At 49.9% G+C, this 15,258-nt stretch overlaps 1 protein-coding gene across 1 annotated transcript; it reads left to right on the forward strand.

The window, feature by feature from the left end:
- The first annotated feature begins 605 nt into the window (after positions 1-605).
- On the forward strand, positions 606-7,317 carry LOC142586289 (endothelin-converting enzyme 2-like). The gene is made up of 2 exons (XM_075697536.1): positions 606-635; positions 4,535-7,317. Exons 1-2 carry the CDS (start codon positions 606-608, stop codon positions 6,572-6,574), a joined length of 2,070 nt encoding a protein of 689 aa, XP_075553651.1. The 3' UTR covers positions 6,575-7,317.
- Positions 7,318-15,258: the final 7,941 nt, after the last annotated feature.

A 15,258-nucleotide genomic window follows, 5' to 3' on the forward strand; every position in this document is an offset into this window, starting at 1 on the left:
CTAGGCTCAAGAGAAGAGGCTTTGAGGAACCATGGCACTTCACAAAGCCGTGCGTGTTTTGCCACTTCCTCGAAGTCAGCCCGCCCGATCCTATGTATCCAGACTTCTTTGAGCGTTGCTCTCGCCGGATGGTGAAGAAAGAAGCCTTTTGCCGTCGCTGTGTCGGTTGCGGCAACCGAAGGCGCAGCAGCACGGCATCACAATTAAGTTCTCGTCCCTAACACACTCGATTTGTTCCGCTGACGCACTCGATCAGTCCGTTTGCGCGTACTTTCGTCGCGCAGGGCCAACAATGGCGGTCGGAGCGCGCTGGAAAGAAAAAAAATATACAAAAGCGCGGCGCCTGCTTCCACGTGGCACAGATTGGTCAATGGGGGAGCGGAGGAGGCTGGGGTGACCGGAGGCGTAGAGGAGAAAACGTCGGGGAGAGCAGGGGGGTGGCGGGAAGATCTAAGAATGGCGCTACTTTTGGAAAATTGAGGAGTTTTATTCGCTGTGGACTATGCTGCGCCATCAAGCGGCGCAGCCTCAAAGTTCTCGCGTAGCCTTATGCCCTCCGAGATCAACCGCAGCGCGCGCGCGGACCGGAGTAAATCTCGGAGGCCATGGTGGCCTCCGAAATGCATAGCGTGCCGGTGCGCGAGAAAGCTGAGAAACGTGTCAAATGAGGCGTGTACAGCAGCAGATGGATGGATGGATGTTATGAGCGTCCCCTTTGGAACGGGGCGATGGGTTGCGCTGCCAAGCTCTTGCTATTATACTGCCTAGAGCGGGGCTCCTCTCTCGCTTCCCTCTAACGGCGCTGCCGGCCGATGAGTCCGCGCGTGTCCTCAGAGATGCGTGGCGTGCCGTAGCATGTGAAAGCTGTGAATCGTTCCCACGCTGGCCGCATGGTCAGCGGCAGACACCCAGTGACCCAAGTTGTCACGGAGCAGGTTCAATGAAGAGCGACACATTCCCAGCGAAATCAAACCCATGTAAGAGGAACTTGCCTGACGTGCGTTGTTCAATTCCGCGCTGCCCGGGAGAAGTTTTGAAGGTTTTCCTTTTTATTCAAGAGGTCAGGGAAAGCGGTAGGTACTCAGATGGTCCTAGAGCAAGAACTACAAAAAATTAGATTATGGGGTTTTACGTGCCAAAACCACTTCCTGATTATGAGGCACGCCGCAGTGGAGGACACGGGAAATTTCGACGACCTGGGGATCCTTAACGTGCACCTAAATCTAAGTACACGGGTGTTTTCGCATTTCGCCTCCATCGAAATGCGGCTGCCATGACCGGGATTCGATCCCGCGACCTCGTGCTCAGCAGCCCAACAACATAGCCACTGAGCAACCACGGCGGGTCCTCGAGCAAGAACTGCGTGAAGTAGCACGAGAATGCTAATCGCATTAAAAAATAGCACATAAAACCATTGCGCCGGCTGAACGCATGCAGTCAAAAAGGACGAAAGGAAAACAAATTTTTGAACGATAGAAAAGTAGTAATAGACACATACGGATGATGTTAGCTGAGGGCATATTTCTAAATGCGGCTTTTACCTGGCGCTGGAATCCTCAGAGACATAACTGACTTTTGCAGAAGTTTACACGAAGGCCTTTGTAAACTGAGAGTGCTGTGCGCTGGCTACTGCAGCGTGTGTGCTAACGGTCTGTCCAAGCTGTGCTGTAACTTTTGTGGTTATTTCGCGCTTCATGATAAGCAACTGTGAAGGTAGCTATCCTGTAACTTTTGTAGTTTTTCGCGCTTCATGATAACCAACTGTGAAGGTAGCTGTCGCTGATAGCAGTGGCCCACATTGGCATATGATTTTTCGGTTCCAAGGACTAATCGGCTTTGTGGCCCCCAAGATGCTCAGTAATCTCACCTTCACACATTATCTCAACTACCTGTGGCGATCGTTCGAACATTAGAAAACGGCGAACCCTGAGAGAAACGAACGCGACTGGTCGGAACAGATTTGCACTGCAAGTGCTTATCCGTCTTGAGGGCCTTACGCACATTCCCAAACTGAGTTTTCATTTGCAGCTAATAGGAAGCTCTTGGGGTTTATGTATCAGCTGACATGTGAAAGGTGTGAGCATTTAATTGAAGAAAATACCTTGTAACAGCTAAATGAATACACCTGCTTTGCATGAGTGTCACATCGCAGTCCTGGACCAAACGAGTTTGAATTGGGTTCACGACTGGAAACGGGAGACAGAGACCAACAATATATTTTTAACATTTAGCTTTAGATGCTCCCATAGCAGTGCCTTCCATTGCTTTCCCCTCACCAGGTCTGGTCATCTTGAGCTGACATGCGCACAGCATACAATGCACGTCAACGATCGTTTGCAAAGAATTACATTGCTATTCGCCGCGGAAAGGCCTGAAATTTCAATCTGAACTGAAGAGAAGGCGCGACACCGACGGTGGACGAAAGAACACACACACACACACACACACACACACACACACACACACACACACACACACACACACACACACGCACACGCACACGCACACGCACACGCACACGCACACACACACACACGCACACACACACACACACACACACACGCGCACACGCACACACACACACACACACACACACACACACACACACACACACACACACACACACACACACACACACACGCGCACACACACGCGCGCACACACACACACACACACACACACACACACACACACACACACACACACACACACACACACACACACACACACACACACACACACACACACACACACACACACACACACACACACACACACACGCACACACGCACACACACACACACACACACACACACACGCACACACGCACACACACACACACACAGCAGTTCCTTGCGTGACAGTGACATTGATGTTATCACCTGCTTCAATGATCCCTTTGGCCTCAATTATTAGTCGAACCCCATTGGTGCCTGTCATGCAAAGAACTGCTTTACCTGAACGCGAACGCGCACTGAGAAACTGTGATTGCGCTCCCTGTATAATATAGTGGCGTGTGTTGATGATTAAACATTGTTGGATGTGGCGCCCTGTGTGCTCCCTCTTCGTCGACCGTCGTTGTCGCGCCTTCTCTTCAGATCATGCTTAACCAACAGGCACAACTATCCATCCTAACTTCAATCTGAACGCCGTTTCCCTCTTCACTCGCGGCGAATCCGCCCGGAGAGGGACGGTGACGCAGCCGGGCTCCTGCGCCTTCGTAATCGTGTCCGCAGTGTGACGTAGCTCGTGGTGACAGGTGACTTCGAAAATTATTCAAGGCAACATCTGTTACTTGTGTTATCTGTTGCTTGACTTGAGGTTTAGAGAAATACTAAAATACACAAACGGAATGTCTGCGTGTTCTTTTTGTTTTTTTGTTTTACTTCGCACCGAAGCAAGAGAGATGTACTTGCGCTTCGTCAGCTTGTTCTCACGATCGTGCGGTCACGTGCGGAGGTACCGAAACTCTTCAATTTTCTACCGTGTTCCAGCGCGTGATCACGCTCTGCGATTCGCCTGTTCTACCTCTTATTCGTGTAGCACTGAATTATACCGCTAGTCGTGCTTCCTTGTGCACAGCGCGCAACGTGGTGCGCTGCGCGAACGAGACCTCGCGCGTGGAGGGATCAGCGAAAATGCGTAGAGCAGAAAAAAAAGAAAAGCAAGGAGAGAAAAAATGAAGGTGGGGCCTGTGACGTATACGTCACGCGGGTTTGGTACGGGAGAACGCGGGGAAGGAATTTCGCTCGCGAAGGCTAGACGGGGCGAGTGGAGAGAGCGTTTTGCTTGGCGGTGGAGCCCTCCTGCTGAAATCATGGGTTCGCGGCACTGAAATATTTCTATCTCGGCTATTAACGGAGCCGATTTGAAAAAAAAAAATTAGGCAGAACGCTCCCTAGAGGACACGTAACAACTTCCAGCGTATAACCAAAATTTTCTATGGGGCCCATGGGCCCTTTAAGGAAACTGCTCTTGCGCGTGCACCACCTGGACTCTTCAGAACATTCTCAATAACGCTTTGTGATTCATATGAAATGTTGAATGTAGTTATTTGCTGAAAAAAAACACAGAACAAGCGAGAACCTGTTTTGTTTGTGTTTTCCCCCGGTATTTACATATTTAGGCACTACACTTTCGCAAACAGCATATCCAATGTGGAGAGAATGTGAGTTGTGTGAAAGAATGTGAGTTGTGTGAGTCTTTGATGTGAAAATTCTGCGTGAGAAATTGTTGTACACTCTTATCCGTAGTTTACAGGCTGCAAGCGATACACTATACATCACGGGATCCGACGACATGTTTTCACAGTTACGTTTGCAGTCCTGTCCCAAGTTCACACCTCATCAAACGGGAGCTTTTTCCTCGGTTAAAGTGACGCATCTAGCCCTCCTCGGAACACTAATCTATATCGTTAGCCTGACCTAACATTTGTCTTTAGTATCTATTTAAGCAATTGTGTTTTATAATCATCCGGCGCCTGATTTGTGCTTTTGTTTGGTAAGGTTGCCTTGCTTTCTCACCGTTCGCTCAGGTGCAGCCACCTACAGCACCTCCGGCTCCAGCGAAGGCAACGTTGGTGCCCGTCATCGCAATCTTGGCGTTTGGCTGTTTCGTGGTGCTTACCAGCGTGACGTTGCTCAGCCGGTGGTTGCATGCTCCAATAGTGGGCACGTGCACAACGCCGGGATGCATAGAGCACGCAAAGGCGCTCAAGGATGCCATGAACTCCTCGGTCCAGCCGTGCTCCGACTTCTACAGCTTCTCGTGCGGCTCGTGGAAGCCCGCCGGCAGCCAGCGTTCCATGATCGAACAGATTTTTGCCCGCTCGTTCGACATCGCGGTCCAGCAACTGGAGAGGAAAGCCAGTGACTCCGACCTTCCTATTGCGCAGCTGTACTTCCAGAGCTGCCTTGCCGAGCACTCCGACACTTCGTTAAAGGAGGAGGTACGCAAGTTCGCGCAGTTCAAGCGAGATCTCGGCCTCTTATGGCCCGAGGAATGGCCCGAGAATAGCAATGTGTCCGTGCCCCCTCTCAAGGTGCTGATAAATTTGACCGTTAACTGGAACGTCAACTTGATATTCAACATACGCGCCATGCCAGGGTACAAGGGCAGGCCCAGGGCGCTCTTCATCCAGCAAGGATTGTTGAACCCCAAGTGGGCGCTTGAGACGGCTGATGAAATGACCCGGTCGGTCACAAAACACCTCGAGTACTTAGAAGCCCCTGCGCCTACACCCGAGCAGTTGACGCAGATAAGGGATGCGTACCTAGCTGTGGTCAACGCAACCCTGAGCTTCACACCAGACGCTAGGGATGAGAAGAGGAGGACGCTGAAGGAAATTGACGAACGTACGGAGTTTAAGAAAGACAAGTGGCTACTGTATGTGAATGAAATGTTCTTTCCCGATCTCGCCTGGCGACCCGAGGACGTCGTGTTGGTCCAGCACTCCGACATACTCGACAACGTCGAACACCTGCTGGAAAGTATGGATGACGAGTCGCTCCGGTTGGGCATCGCGTGGGCGCTTCTCCGCATGACCCTTTGGACAATCGTCGGAAAGCCGCGTTTGCGTTACGAAGGCACTGACGTTGAGCTCGCGGAGAAAAGAAAGACTGCCTGCCTGGCCCAAGTGGCAGCCATGTTCGGCCTGGCTATCTCGACCCGTCACCTGCATGTACGTTTTCGAGAACAAGTGCGCGGCTACTTGGAATCCGTCTTCAAGAATGTCAAAACCCAGTACCAAAAAGGCTTTGCGGGCGCGACATGGATTGAAGACTCGGTCAAGACAAAGCTGAAAGCTAAGATGTCGGAAGACTTGGACCTCGACTCTCTACCCGGCAGCCAGTTCTTTTCCAACTTCACGATAGGTCAGTTGTACAAGGATTTCCCGAAAAGCACCGAATCGTTTTTCGACAATTTCATCAACATAGCCAAGGCATTTCGTAAGAAGGTGAACTCGGACGACTTCGTCACCACCTTCTCCAAAAGTCTGGGCGACGGTCACGTGGCAACTTCGTACAGCTACTACTACAACAGCGTCCACTTCGCCGTCGGGGCGCTCGAGCCGCCGCTCTTCCACGCCGAAGGCTCGTTCGCCATCACGTACGGCTCGCTGGGCACGTTGCTGGCCAGTTCCATGGCTCGGGCGTTCGACGACCGAGGCATCATGTACGACAAAGGAGAGGAATCTCCGTGGTGGAGCTCGGGCGGTGACGCCTACAAAAAGCGCGTCGAGTGCGGCCTCAAAGCGGGCGCGTCTCGCCCCGGCCAAGACGCCGCTCGGTCCAGCCCGCTGTGGTTGCTCGTACTGGGCTTGAGGACCTCGTACGCGGCGTTCCGCGAGGCCGTCAAGGGCGAACGCACCGTGGACGTCTTCCGACTCGAGGGTCTGGAGAAGTACAGTGACGACCAAGTGTTCTTCATGACTTACTGCCTCATGACCTGCGCCGTGGGCAGCAACGGCGACGATTGTAATGTGCCCGTTCGCCAGTCGCGCAAATTCGCCTATGCCTTCAAGTGCGCTGACAAGACGCCCATGAACCCAAAGGAAAGGTGTCCTTTCTTTTAAGCGAACGCGTGCAGTGAACTTCTTTTATTTTTTCGTATCTTAATTCCTCTTTTTTTTCCTTGCTTTTGACGGTGCGGGGTGTAAGTTTCACGTATGTTAATTTACTGCTCGCTTGCATACGGAAATCGAATGAACATTTATTCGACATCATCAAAGACAGGTGTCCAAGGTACAGTGCTGAAAGCTCGAAGATTCGGATTTACACACTTTATATTATTATTTCTTAACGTCTGAACGTCTTGTCTTTCTCGGCACGTGAGTGGACATCATAGGTCGGCGTTTCGTGTTTCGTGTTTACGGGTGACGAGATTTGTATTGCTTTTCTATTTTTAAGCGTTTGCACAATTAACTATACAGAGAATATGGTATTCTGGGCGACGCACTTGCTCCACGTCTGCCGCTGCTTTTCAAGTTAAAGGCTCACACAAGGCGCTTGGCGGGCAACACATTAACAAACGTATGCGCGTGAAGCGAAGTGCACTTAGTGATTGTGACATCGGAACTCATCTGTGTTGCAAGCACACATAAAGAAACTTGCAAAAATGGCAGCTTAATGCACCTCGCAAGAACACTTCACCCATCAGCGCAGTCGAGGGCCCGCTCAGGTGCACGCGTCCTTTTCTTCTCTTTTTATTGCGCATTAAGGGCGTTAGAAGCGACCGCCAGAATTTGTTTTCATTAGACACCATTTATCGTATGTCGAGAAAGATTGCGCTATGCATTTGAGTTGTACTGCGTTACGCTAATTTCTGCCAAGTCTCATTGCAGTATATTGCTCTGCTTATACTGTATTGTATCCATTCGCCATTTTCGTTGCCACCGTTATTTTCTGCTCTGTCGTGTGCGTGCTCACTTTTCTGGCAGTGCATCACTTAAACTGAACACGCTTCCTTTTTTAACGAAGGTGTTGTCATTCTTTTATGGACTGTGAACTTCGTTTGCATAAACGCAGCCTTGTCAGGTTTAGAGTTATACGCGCTGAAGAAAAAAAAATGCTGCTTACTAACTTAACAAGCATGGTGTCACGTGCGCCCAGGCAAACATGAACACATCCCACTCGATGACCCCGAACGCTCGCTGTCAAAAACGCCGGCGGGAGGAAAAGCGGAAGCATCAGCGAGCGTCATGTCGAATGCCTGCCTGTCGCTCCAACTATAAGCGGCGAGAACACAGCGCACACGAAGGTAACGGGCCTCGGTGCGCCTATGCTCTGTACCCATCGCAGATCGCTCTCAAAATAGGGCCCGCGCGGCCGCGCCATACGCAGCCGCCACCGGAGTAGAAGGCTCCCCTCCCCGCCTCCCGGTGCCTTGCGCGTGACGGAAGACGACGCGCTTCCACCCCGCCTTCCTCCCTTGCGCGCACGAGATCGAGCTACCGTCCTCGGCTCAGCCTCGCACCCACAGCATACGGTGCGAGGCCACCATGTGATCGCGCTTGGACCTAATACCGAACATCAATAATAACCGATTCCATTACAACTACTTTATTTGAAAAAGTAATTGCAGAGACCGATTTCTGCCCCGCAATATGCAACTGCACAATTGCTAAGAAAATTAATTTATTACTTATTACGCCACATTCAACGTTTAATACGCCTTTCTGCAGCTTTTACAACGATGTTATTCTTCACTGAACGGTTGCTTCAGAGAAAAAAAAAATCAGTGATCAACGTTCTGCGTTATATCTTTAGGGGTGTGAAAACATCAGCAGTGACACTTGAAGCGACGTGCGCATCCACGGGATTGTATGCGTTACGCAACCGACAGATTTATGCGGTAATTACAGTGTTACACCGCCCATGACGCAGTCTCGTAGGCTCTGTTGCAAACTATATCGGAGCACGTTGAGAACCAGTCGAATGTATCGTATGACAATGCACCGCACGGGGTTGTAGAAAGATTCACTCCACCGCATTCTAATACCTCTGGCACGCGGGCAAACTAAAGTGTATTTTGACCAAGTGCACTTCAGCGCGCTTAGTTTCATTTTGGCGGTGTGCTGCTACAGGAGAAAGAAAAGTGTTCTTTCAAAAAAATCGACAGTCAGAAGGCGAAACATGTATTTGTCACTTAAATATGCGTGCACAGAAACAGTTTGTTATTGTTAGAAACATGATTTACAATCAACTTATGTGCAAGTCAAGCCATTCATTGCAACCTCAATAACAAGATTAATTATCACGAGCCAAGACAAGACAAGATTTGACCAGTACCAGTCCAAACGACGCGTTCTGCCAAACAAGTGCGCGGTCATAAACAGTCCAAGAGCGAGAGTAGTTTTTTGCTGTTTTATTTTTTTGCAGTGTGGCAAATTTTATTACCTTGCACCGTTATCAATTAAAACTACGTTGTTAAAAGCTACTCCTATACTACTTTACTCGTTTTTGCTCATTGCTAAAGAGGCTGCACACTTCGTCGCCGCGAAGTGTGCAGCCTCGTTCATTCAGTGTTCAGTGTCATTCGCCGCAGCCTGCGAATGACACTAGCGGCGAAGAAAGTGCGCTCTAGTTTGCCCGCGTGGCAAGGGTATAACGACAAGTCACCAGCTGCACAGCTCGGCACTCCCACATTTGCAAGAGGGAAAGCATTCACACGTGCTTTTCGCTCGTCTGTTATTTTTGACAGTGGACCGCACTGTGAAGCTTGTTGCGCCATTTTAGTTCGATGTGGTATACAGACGAATCGTTTAAAAGATGAAAAAAAAAACCACGCAGATCCCAAGCACCGGAGGAAGCACTGTTATGCGAAGCATATTGCAGTTGGCTGGCTGTCAAGCATCATTTGCACTTCTTCGAAGAGTTGCCGGATGGGCCAAAGCGTTCGCGTAAAGCGAGCAGTTGTGTGTGTGACGAGAGCCTGTGTGCGTCAACAGAATACGGGCGATGGCGATGGTTTCACGACAGTTAACGAATTTTAACAGATTCTTAGTTCTGTAAAAAGAAAGCAGTGAGACATATTGCTTGTATTAATTACAGAGCACTGCGGATTTTTTTAATGCGAAAGCATTAAATGTTTCACGCGGCGGAAAATCCAGCATTGTTGGCCTGACCAAACGATCGTCGAAAAGGGCTACAAACCCTCGACCTTTGGTGGGAGTCGAAGCTGAGACCTTTGTTGTTAAGGCGAAGTTAATTAAGGCACAGGTAATGAGGATATAGTTAAGTAAGGCACGCGAACCCAGACCTCCGGTGGGTGTCGAGCCTACCACCGTTGGTATTAAGGCGACGTTAATTAGGGCACAGTGAATTAAGAAAGAGTTAAGGCACTCGAGCCCATCACCTTTGTTAGGAGTTGAACCCTCGACCTTGCGTTGTGGCACAATGTCTGTGCATTGCCCGGTGGTCGCAATGCTTTCGCATTCATCCACGTAGACACCGAAGTGTCTCTTGAATTTTCTTTTTGTTTGCTATAAAATTATGCAGATTTCACGTACTGTGGCAATCGAAGTTAGGCGAAGCATATTGTAGTTAGCTGGCTATGGCGTCAACCCTGCGGTAGTTTGCCCCGACCAGCTCTTTTCACTTGTGGACTTTGGACATGCTGAGGGTGAGAACGAGCGCGGGCTTGCCTAGTTGTTCTATCATTGCCAACACATTCCTCTTCCTTTGTGCCCCGTGGTACCTTAGCAGTGCGCCATCCTCGAGCTGCTCAAGTAAACCCCCGAGGAAAGCAAAGTGTGATTTGACGCACTTTTTGACGAAGCTGCGGCAGATCTTCCCTGTTAGAGTCAAAAGAAGTGCCTGGAGAGTACGGCGCGAGCGTGGGGAAGAACGAGAAGGAGGCGCATTGATGTCCGGCGATCGGGGATCAACGCTAAAGCTTCGTTTTGAATCTTTGCCTTTTACCTCTTTTGGTATTTTGTTGGGTGTACTTTTTCAATCAGTCCAGTGTGGCCAATCCCTCTCGTGGCTACGAGCCATTTTACGAGGCAAAAACAAATCGCCGCTCGGGGGAAACTTGCTTTTGAATCGCATTTTCTTACGGTGGAAACCACCACCCGACGTGTTACGCAGTCGAGATGCCCGAAACTTCTGACGCCCGCTACCTGCCTCGAGCGCAGCTAGTAGGCGAGAATCAGAGATGAGAGTCCGATGACGAAGCTGGAATGACGACGATGCAGCGACCGCGACGGCATCGCGAAGACGAGCCTGTAACAGACGCCTCAAGTTGGTATAGGCATCGCCAGCACCTAGGAGTAGGAGGACAGACCGACCGACCGACCGACCGACCGACCGACCGACCGACCGACCGCCGACCGACCGACCGACCGACCGACCGACCGACCGACCGACCGACCGACCGACCGACCGACCGACCGACCGACCGACCGACCGACCGACCGACCGACCGACCGACCGACCGACCGACCGACCGACCGACCGACCGACCGACCGACCGACCGACCGACCGACCGACCGACCGACCGACCGACCGACCGACCGACCGACCGACCGACCGACCGACCGACCGACCGACCGACCGACCGACCGACCGACCGACCGACCGACCGACCGACCGACCGACCGACCGACCGACCGACCGACCGACCGACCGACCGACCGACCGACCGACCGACCGACCGACCGACCGACCGACCGACCGACCGACCGACCGACCGACCGACCGACCGACCGACCGACCGACCGACCGACCGACCGACCGACCGACCGACCGACCGACCGACCGACCGACCGACCGACCGACCGACCGACCGACCGACCGACCGACCGACCGACCGACCGACCGACCGACCGACCGACCGACCGACCGACCGACCGACCGACCGACCGACCGACCGAAAACGCTTGAAGTTCGCCAAGAATGCTTCGCAATAATAATTCGTATTGCCGCTACATTGCAATATCGTCTACTTTATTACTGCAGAACCTCGTTAATCTGAACTTTAATGTACCGGAAAAATATGTCCTCATTAAAAGGAGTTCCCTTTTCTGAGATAGATGTACAGAGGATGAGCGCCATGTGTCATATACCCTCTTAACACTTCTGGACATGAATGTAGAAGCTAGGTTGTACCACGGGATGAGTGTGGTATAGGCAACTTTTGTATTGCCAGTTTTTAGTCTTCGCTAGCTTTAATTTAGAGGAAGCATCGGCGACATGTCAAAGCAAAAACATCTCTATTCCTTCTCGACTCGAAGGGCTGACGAGTTCGTGCTCATGACATGCAAATTATCGAACGGCGTGCTGTAAGGTGTCCGAAATTTCAGTTTCGGCCGTCCATGGGGCGAGTGGCGGTGCCGCCAAGCTGTCCGGATTGCACGGGCTATGCATTAAATATCTATCGACTTTTTCCTTGCTTGAGTTATTGCCACTGCTTTTTAAGGATGGCTTTCAGCATAGATGGCAGGAGTCGCAAAAGAAAATACACACATTGGCCTTTAGAGGATAATTTAGAGCTTGCGTCTGTTGTTCCGTTTACTGAAAGTTGCGAACATTTTGGTTCCGATTAAAGAAAGTATTTTTGTGTTATTTAAATACAAAACTAACCAATAAGAGGCTGTTGTTCTAGCTAACCGGCAATTCCGTTTAAGCGATTTCCGTTTACCGAGGATCTACTTTACATTGGATTTTTGCCACCAGCAATGACACAGTGTCTGAAATCCCCTGCTCTCATAACATCAAAGGAAAAAGGTATTTCGTACCAGGTGCACTGAGGAGTGGACAATTCTTCGAACAAGAACTAAATATGACAATCAAACTTTGGAATTCCTGCTAGCAACGATCTTACATACGTACGAGACCAATTAAATTAATATACCTACCTGGGCAATTAAAGAAGTTCAGCGATATATCGTAATGTCCAGTACACGGACTTTTCTGTTTTGGGTAATTTGTTCACGAAGGATTTCTTGAAGTTTACATTTATTCAACTTGTATGACGCTAATTTTTTATTTTGTGATGCTGTTTTTAGACGTTGAAACATTTTAAAGCTTTATATATGAATGTTTATTCTTTCAATCCATATTGGTTTGAGTGTAAAGTTGTTCCTATGTATTATGTTATTACTTTGATTGTTCACATTCGTCAGCAAAAGTTGCGGACGCCTTATTTTCAATATTCAGTCGCGTCGCGTTCCCTAGCGAACTACAATCGGATCTCGGTAGCGTTTCCACAAGCGAACTGGCCACAACGTTCCTAAACAGGCGCGGCATCAAGATATGCCACAGCTCGATTCACCATGCGCAATAGCGCGGAAATATCCCATTCCACAATGAAACGCGTTTAGCATGCTTTGTATTACGAACAGAAAAAGGAATGGGACGTCGCACTCATTGCCACGCCGTTCGCTTTGCAGTCGGTAGCGCGTTAGCCAACTGGTTTTAGGCTGGCAGTGCTGGTGTACTGAACAGCCTTGCGTTCGCCCCTCGGACGTCTCGGTGAAAATTGGGAAGAACAGGAGGGCGACGCAATGGTAGTCGAGTACGTGTGTTACTTGCTGCAGCGATCACATGATACACGGACTCTACAGTTGAGTCTAACACGCTGAAGGCTCAGGGGAAAGCGAAGAGGTGCTATGGCAAAAACAGTAGCATCCGGAGCTTGAAAGAGGGCCAGGAAGTGCTGTTGTTGCGCTTATCAATAGCGAGCAAGTTGGAAGTACATTAAGAAGACCCAACGTGTGTGCTGCAGAAACTAGCCGAAACTACCTATGCAGTCCAAATGCCTGGGCGCAGAAAGGAAGTTAGCATATACCACTGCAATTTAATGAAGCTGTACATAGAGCAAACATGTGTCGTAAGCATGCTGCTAAATGCTAGAGAGGAAGTGGAAGGCAAGTGGCCCGAGACTCAGCTTCGCTTTTGATGGAAGAAATTTTTGCCGTCACCGTAGACCTTGCCTCCCTGAACGAGAGCCAGGCAAGCGATCTGAAAAGCTTAATAACTGTGTGTTAACAAGTGTTCTCTAAAGTGCCTGGTCGCACCAGCCTCATGACTCACGACATCGAGTTAACGTCGAAAGACCCCTCGAGAAGTAAGGCTTATCGATGTTCACGCCGACAAGAAAAACTGATGAGAAATTCAGTTGAACAGATGCTGGCACTACATGTAATCGACTCGTGAAGGCGAATTTCTTTCCTCGATGATATTCGTACAAGCAAACGGCAAGGACCCGTCGCCTTGTATCGATTGCGCCGTAAGTTGAACGCTACCAGATTGACGAAAGCCTACCCTATACTACACATAGAGGAATGCCTAGAGAAAGTAAGCAAACCAAAGTACGTTTCTACACTGGAACTGGCGCTGGGATATTGCAAGTGCCACTTACAAAGCGAGAAAGTAATTTGGCTACCTTCGTGACTCCTTGTGGTATAATAATAATATTTGGGGTTTTACGTGCCAAAACCACTTCCTGATTATGAGGCACGCCGTAGTGGAGGACTCCGGAAATTTTGACCACCTGGGGTTCTTTAACGTGCACCTAAATCTAAGCACACGGGTGTTTTCGCATTTCGCCCCCATCGAGATGCGGCCGCCGTGGCCGGGATTCGATACCGCGACCTCGTGCTCAGCAGCCCAACGCCATAGCCACTGAGCAACCACGGCGGGTCTTCTGGTATACATTTCAGCCTTTAGTGATTGCCTTTGTTCACAAGAATGCGCGTTTCGCTTTCTTGAGGCTGATGAACCAAATCCTAACTTGCCCAAATTGCCCTATTTAGATGACATCGCAGTTTTTTTTCAAACTCTTGGTGTGATCGCGTGCTTCATCTGTTGGCATCAAGTATGGCCAACTTTGATATAATTAACACTGTTGCGCAAAGGGACGAAAACAACACACGGCCTCTGAGCGCAAAATATCAACTTTTTCATTTTTCGGAAGAACGAGGCATACGTATAGACTACACACATGCGCAGCGATGCTGCTCCCAGTCTACCTACGCCCTCTATTGTCAGTGATTACGCTAATATCTTTTTCGATGAGCGATATGGACGGCGCGTTGACATATGAGCCTTGTGGGGCCATCTTGATGTAGGCTTGTACGACTTCTCTTTTTCTTTCGTTATTACGTATAAGCAAGAACACCGTCTTGTGGAAGATAGGCTTGCACTTGCATGAAGCGCAATGGTGTCGTGAGGTGTCCAGGTGCTTATATCAAGCTGCAGTTGCATCTATGTTCGCGCAGTCGCTCATTTACGCACGTGCCTGTATGGCCCACGAAATCAGCCCCACATGTCAAAGGTATCTTGTAGACTACGTCCGTCATGCACTCAACAAATATTGTGGCGTGGTTTGTAGTGCATGCATTCAGGGTATTCCTTTCGCTGGTCATTCTGTTTACTTTTGGACACATTCTCTTTAGCTTTTGTGGTGCAGTCAGGACCACTCGTACGCTATACCTAGCGGCTACATTCTTCAGTCGGTGTGATACCGTGTGCATGTAGGACATGGTTATGAAAGGCTTGCCCTTGCATCTTCCTTGGGACCTTGCTCACCGGGACTTCTTTGAAATAAAGCATTCATCATGGAAGCTATGAAATTATGCCGGTATTTGCTCCTCTTAAAGCGCTCGATCCGCATCCGAACCGACTTCCACCATGTGTTCGCATGGCTTCCCAGTAGCCTCCAATAGGCATGCGATGGCAACCCTTAATTCACGATTTTTCAGTGCCCCGAGTCATAGAGCAAAATCTATAACCCTCGGAGCACTCAAAATACAG

Source organism: Dermacentor variabilis, chromosome 6, assembly GCF_050947875.1.
Source record: "Dermacentor variabilis isolate Ectoservices chromosome 6, ASM5094787v1, whole genome shotgun sequence".
NCBI lineage: Eukaryota > Metazoa > Arthropoda > Arachnida > Ixodida > Ixodidae > Dermacentor > Dermacentor variabilis.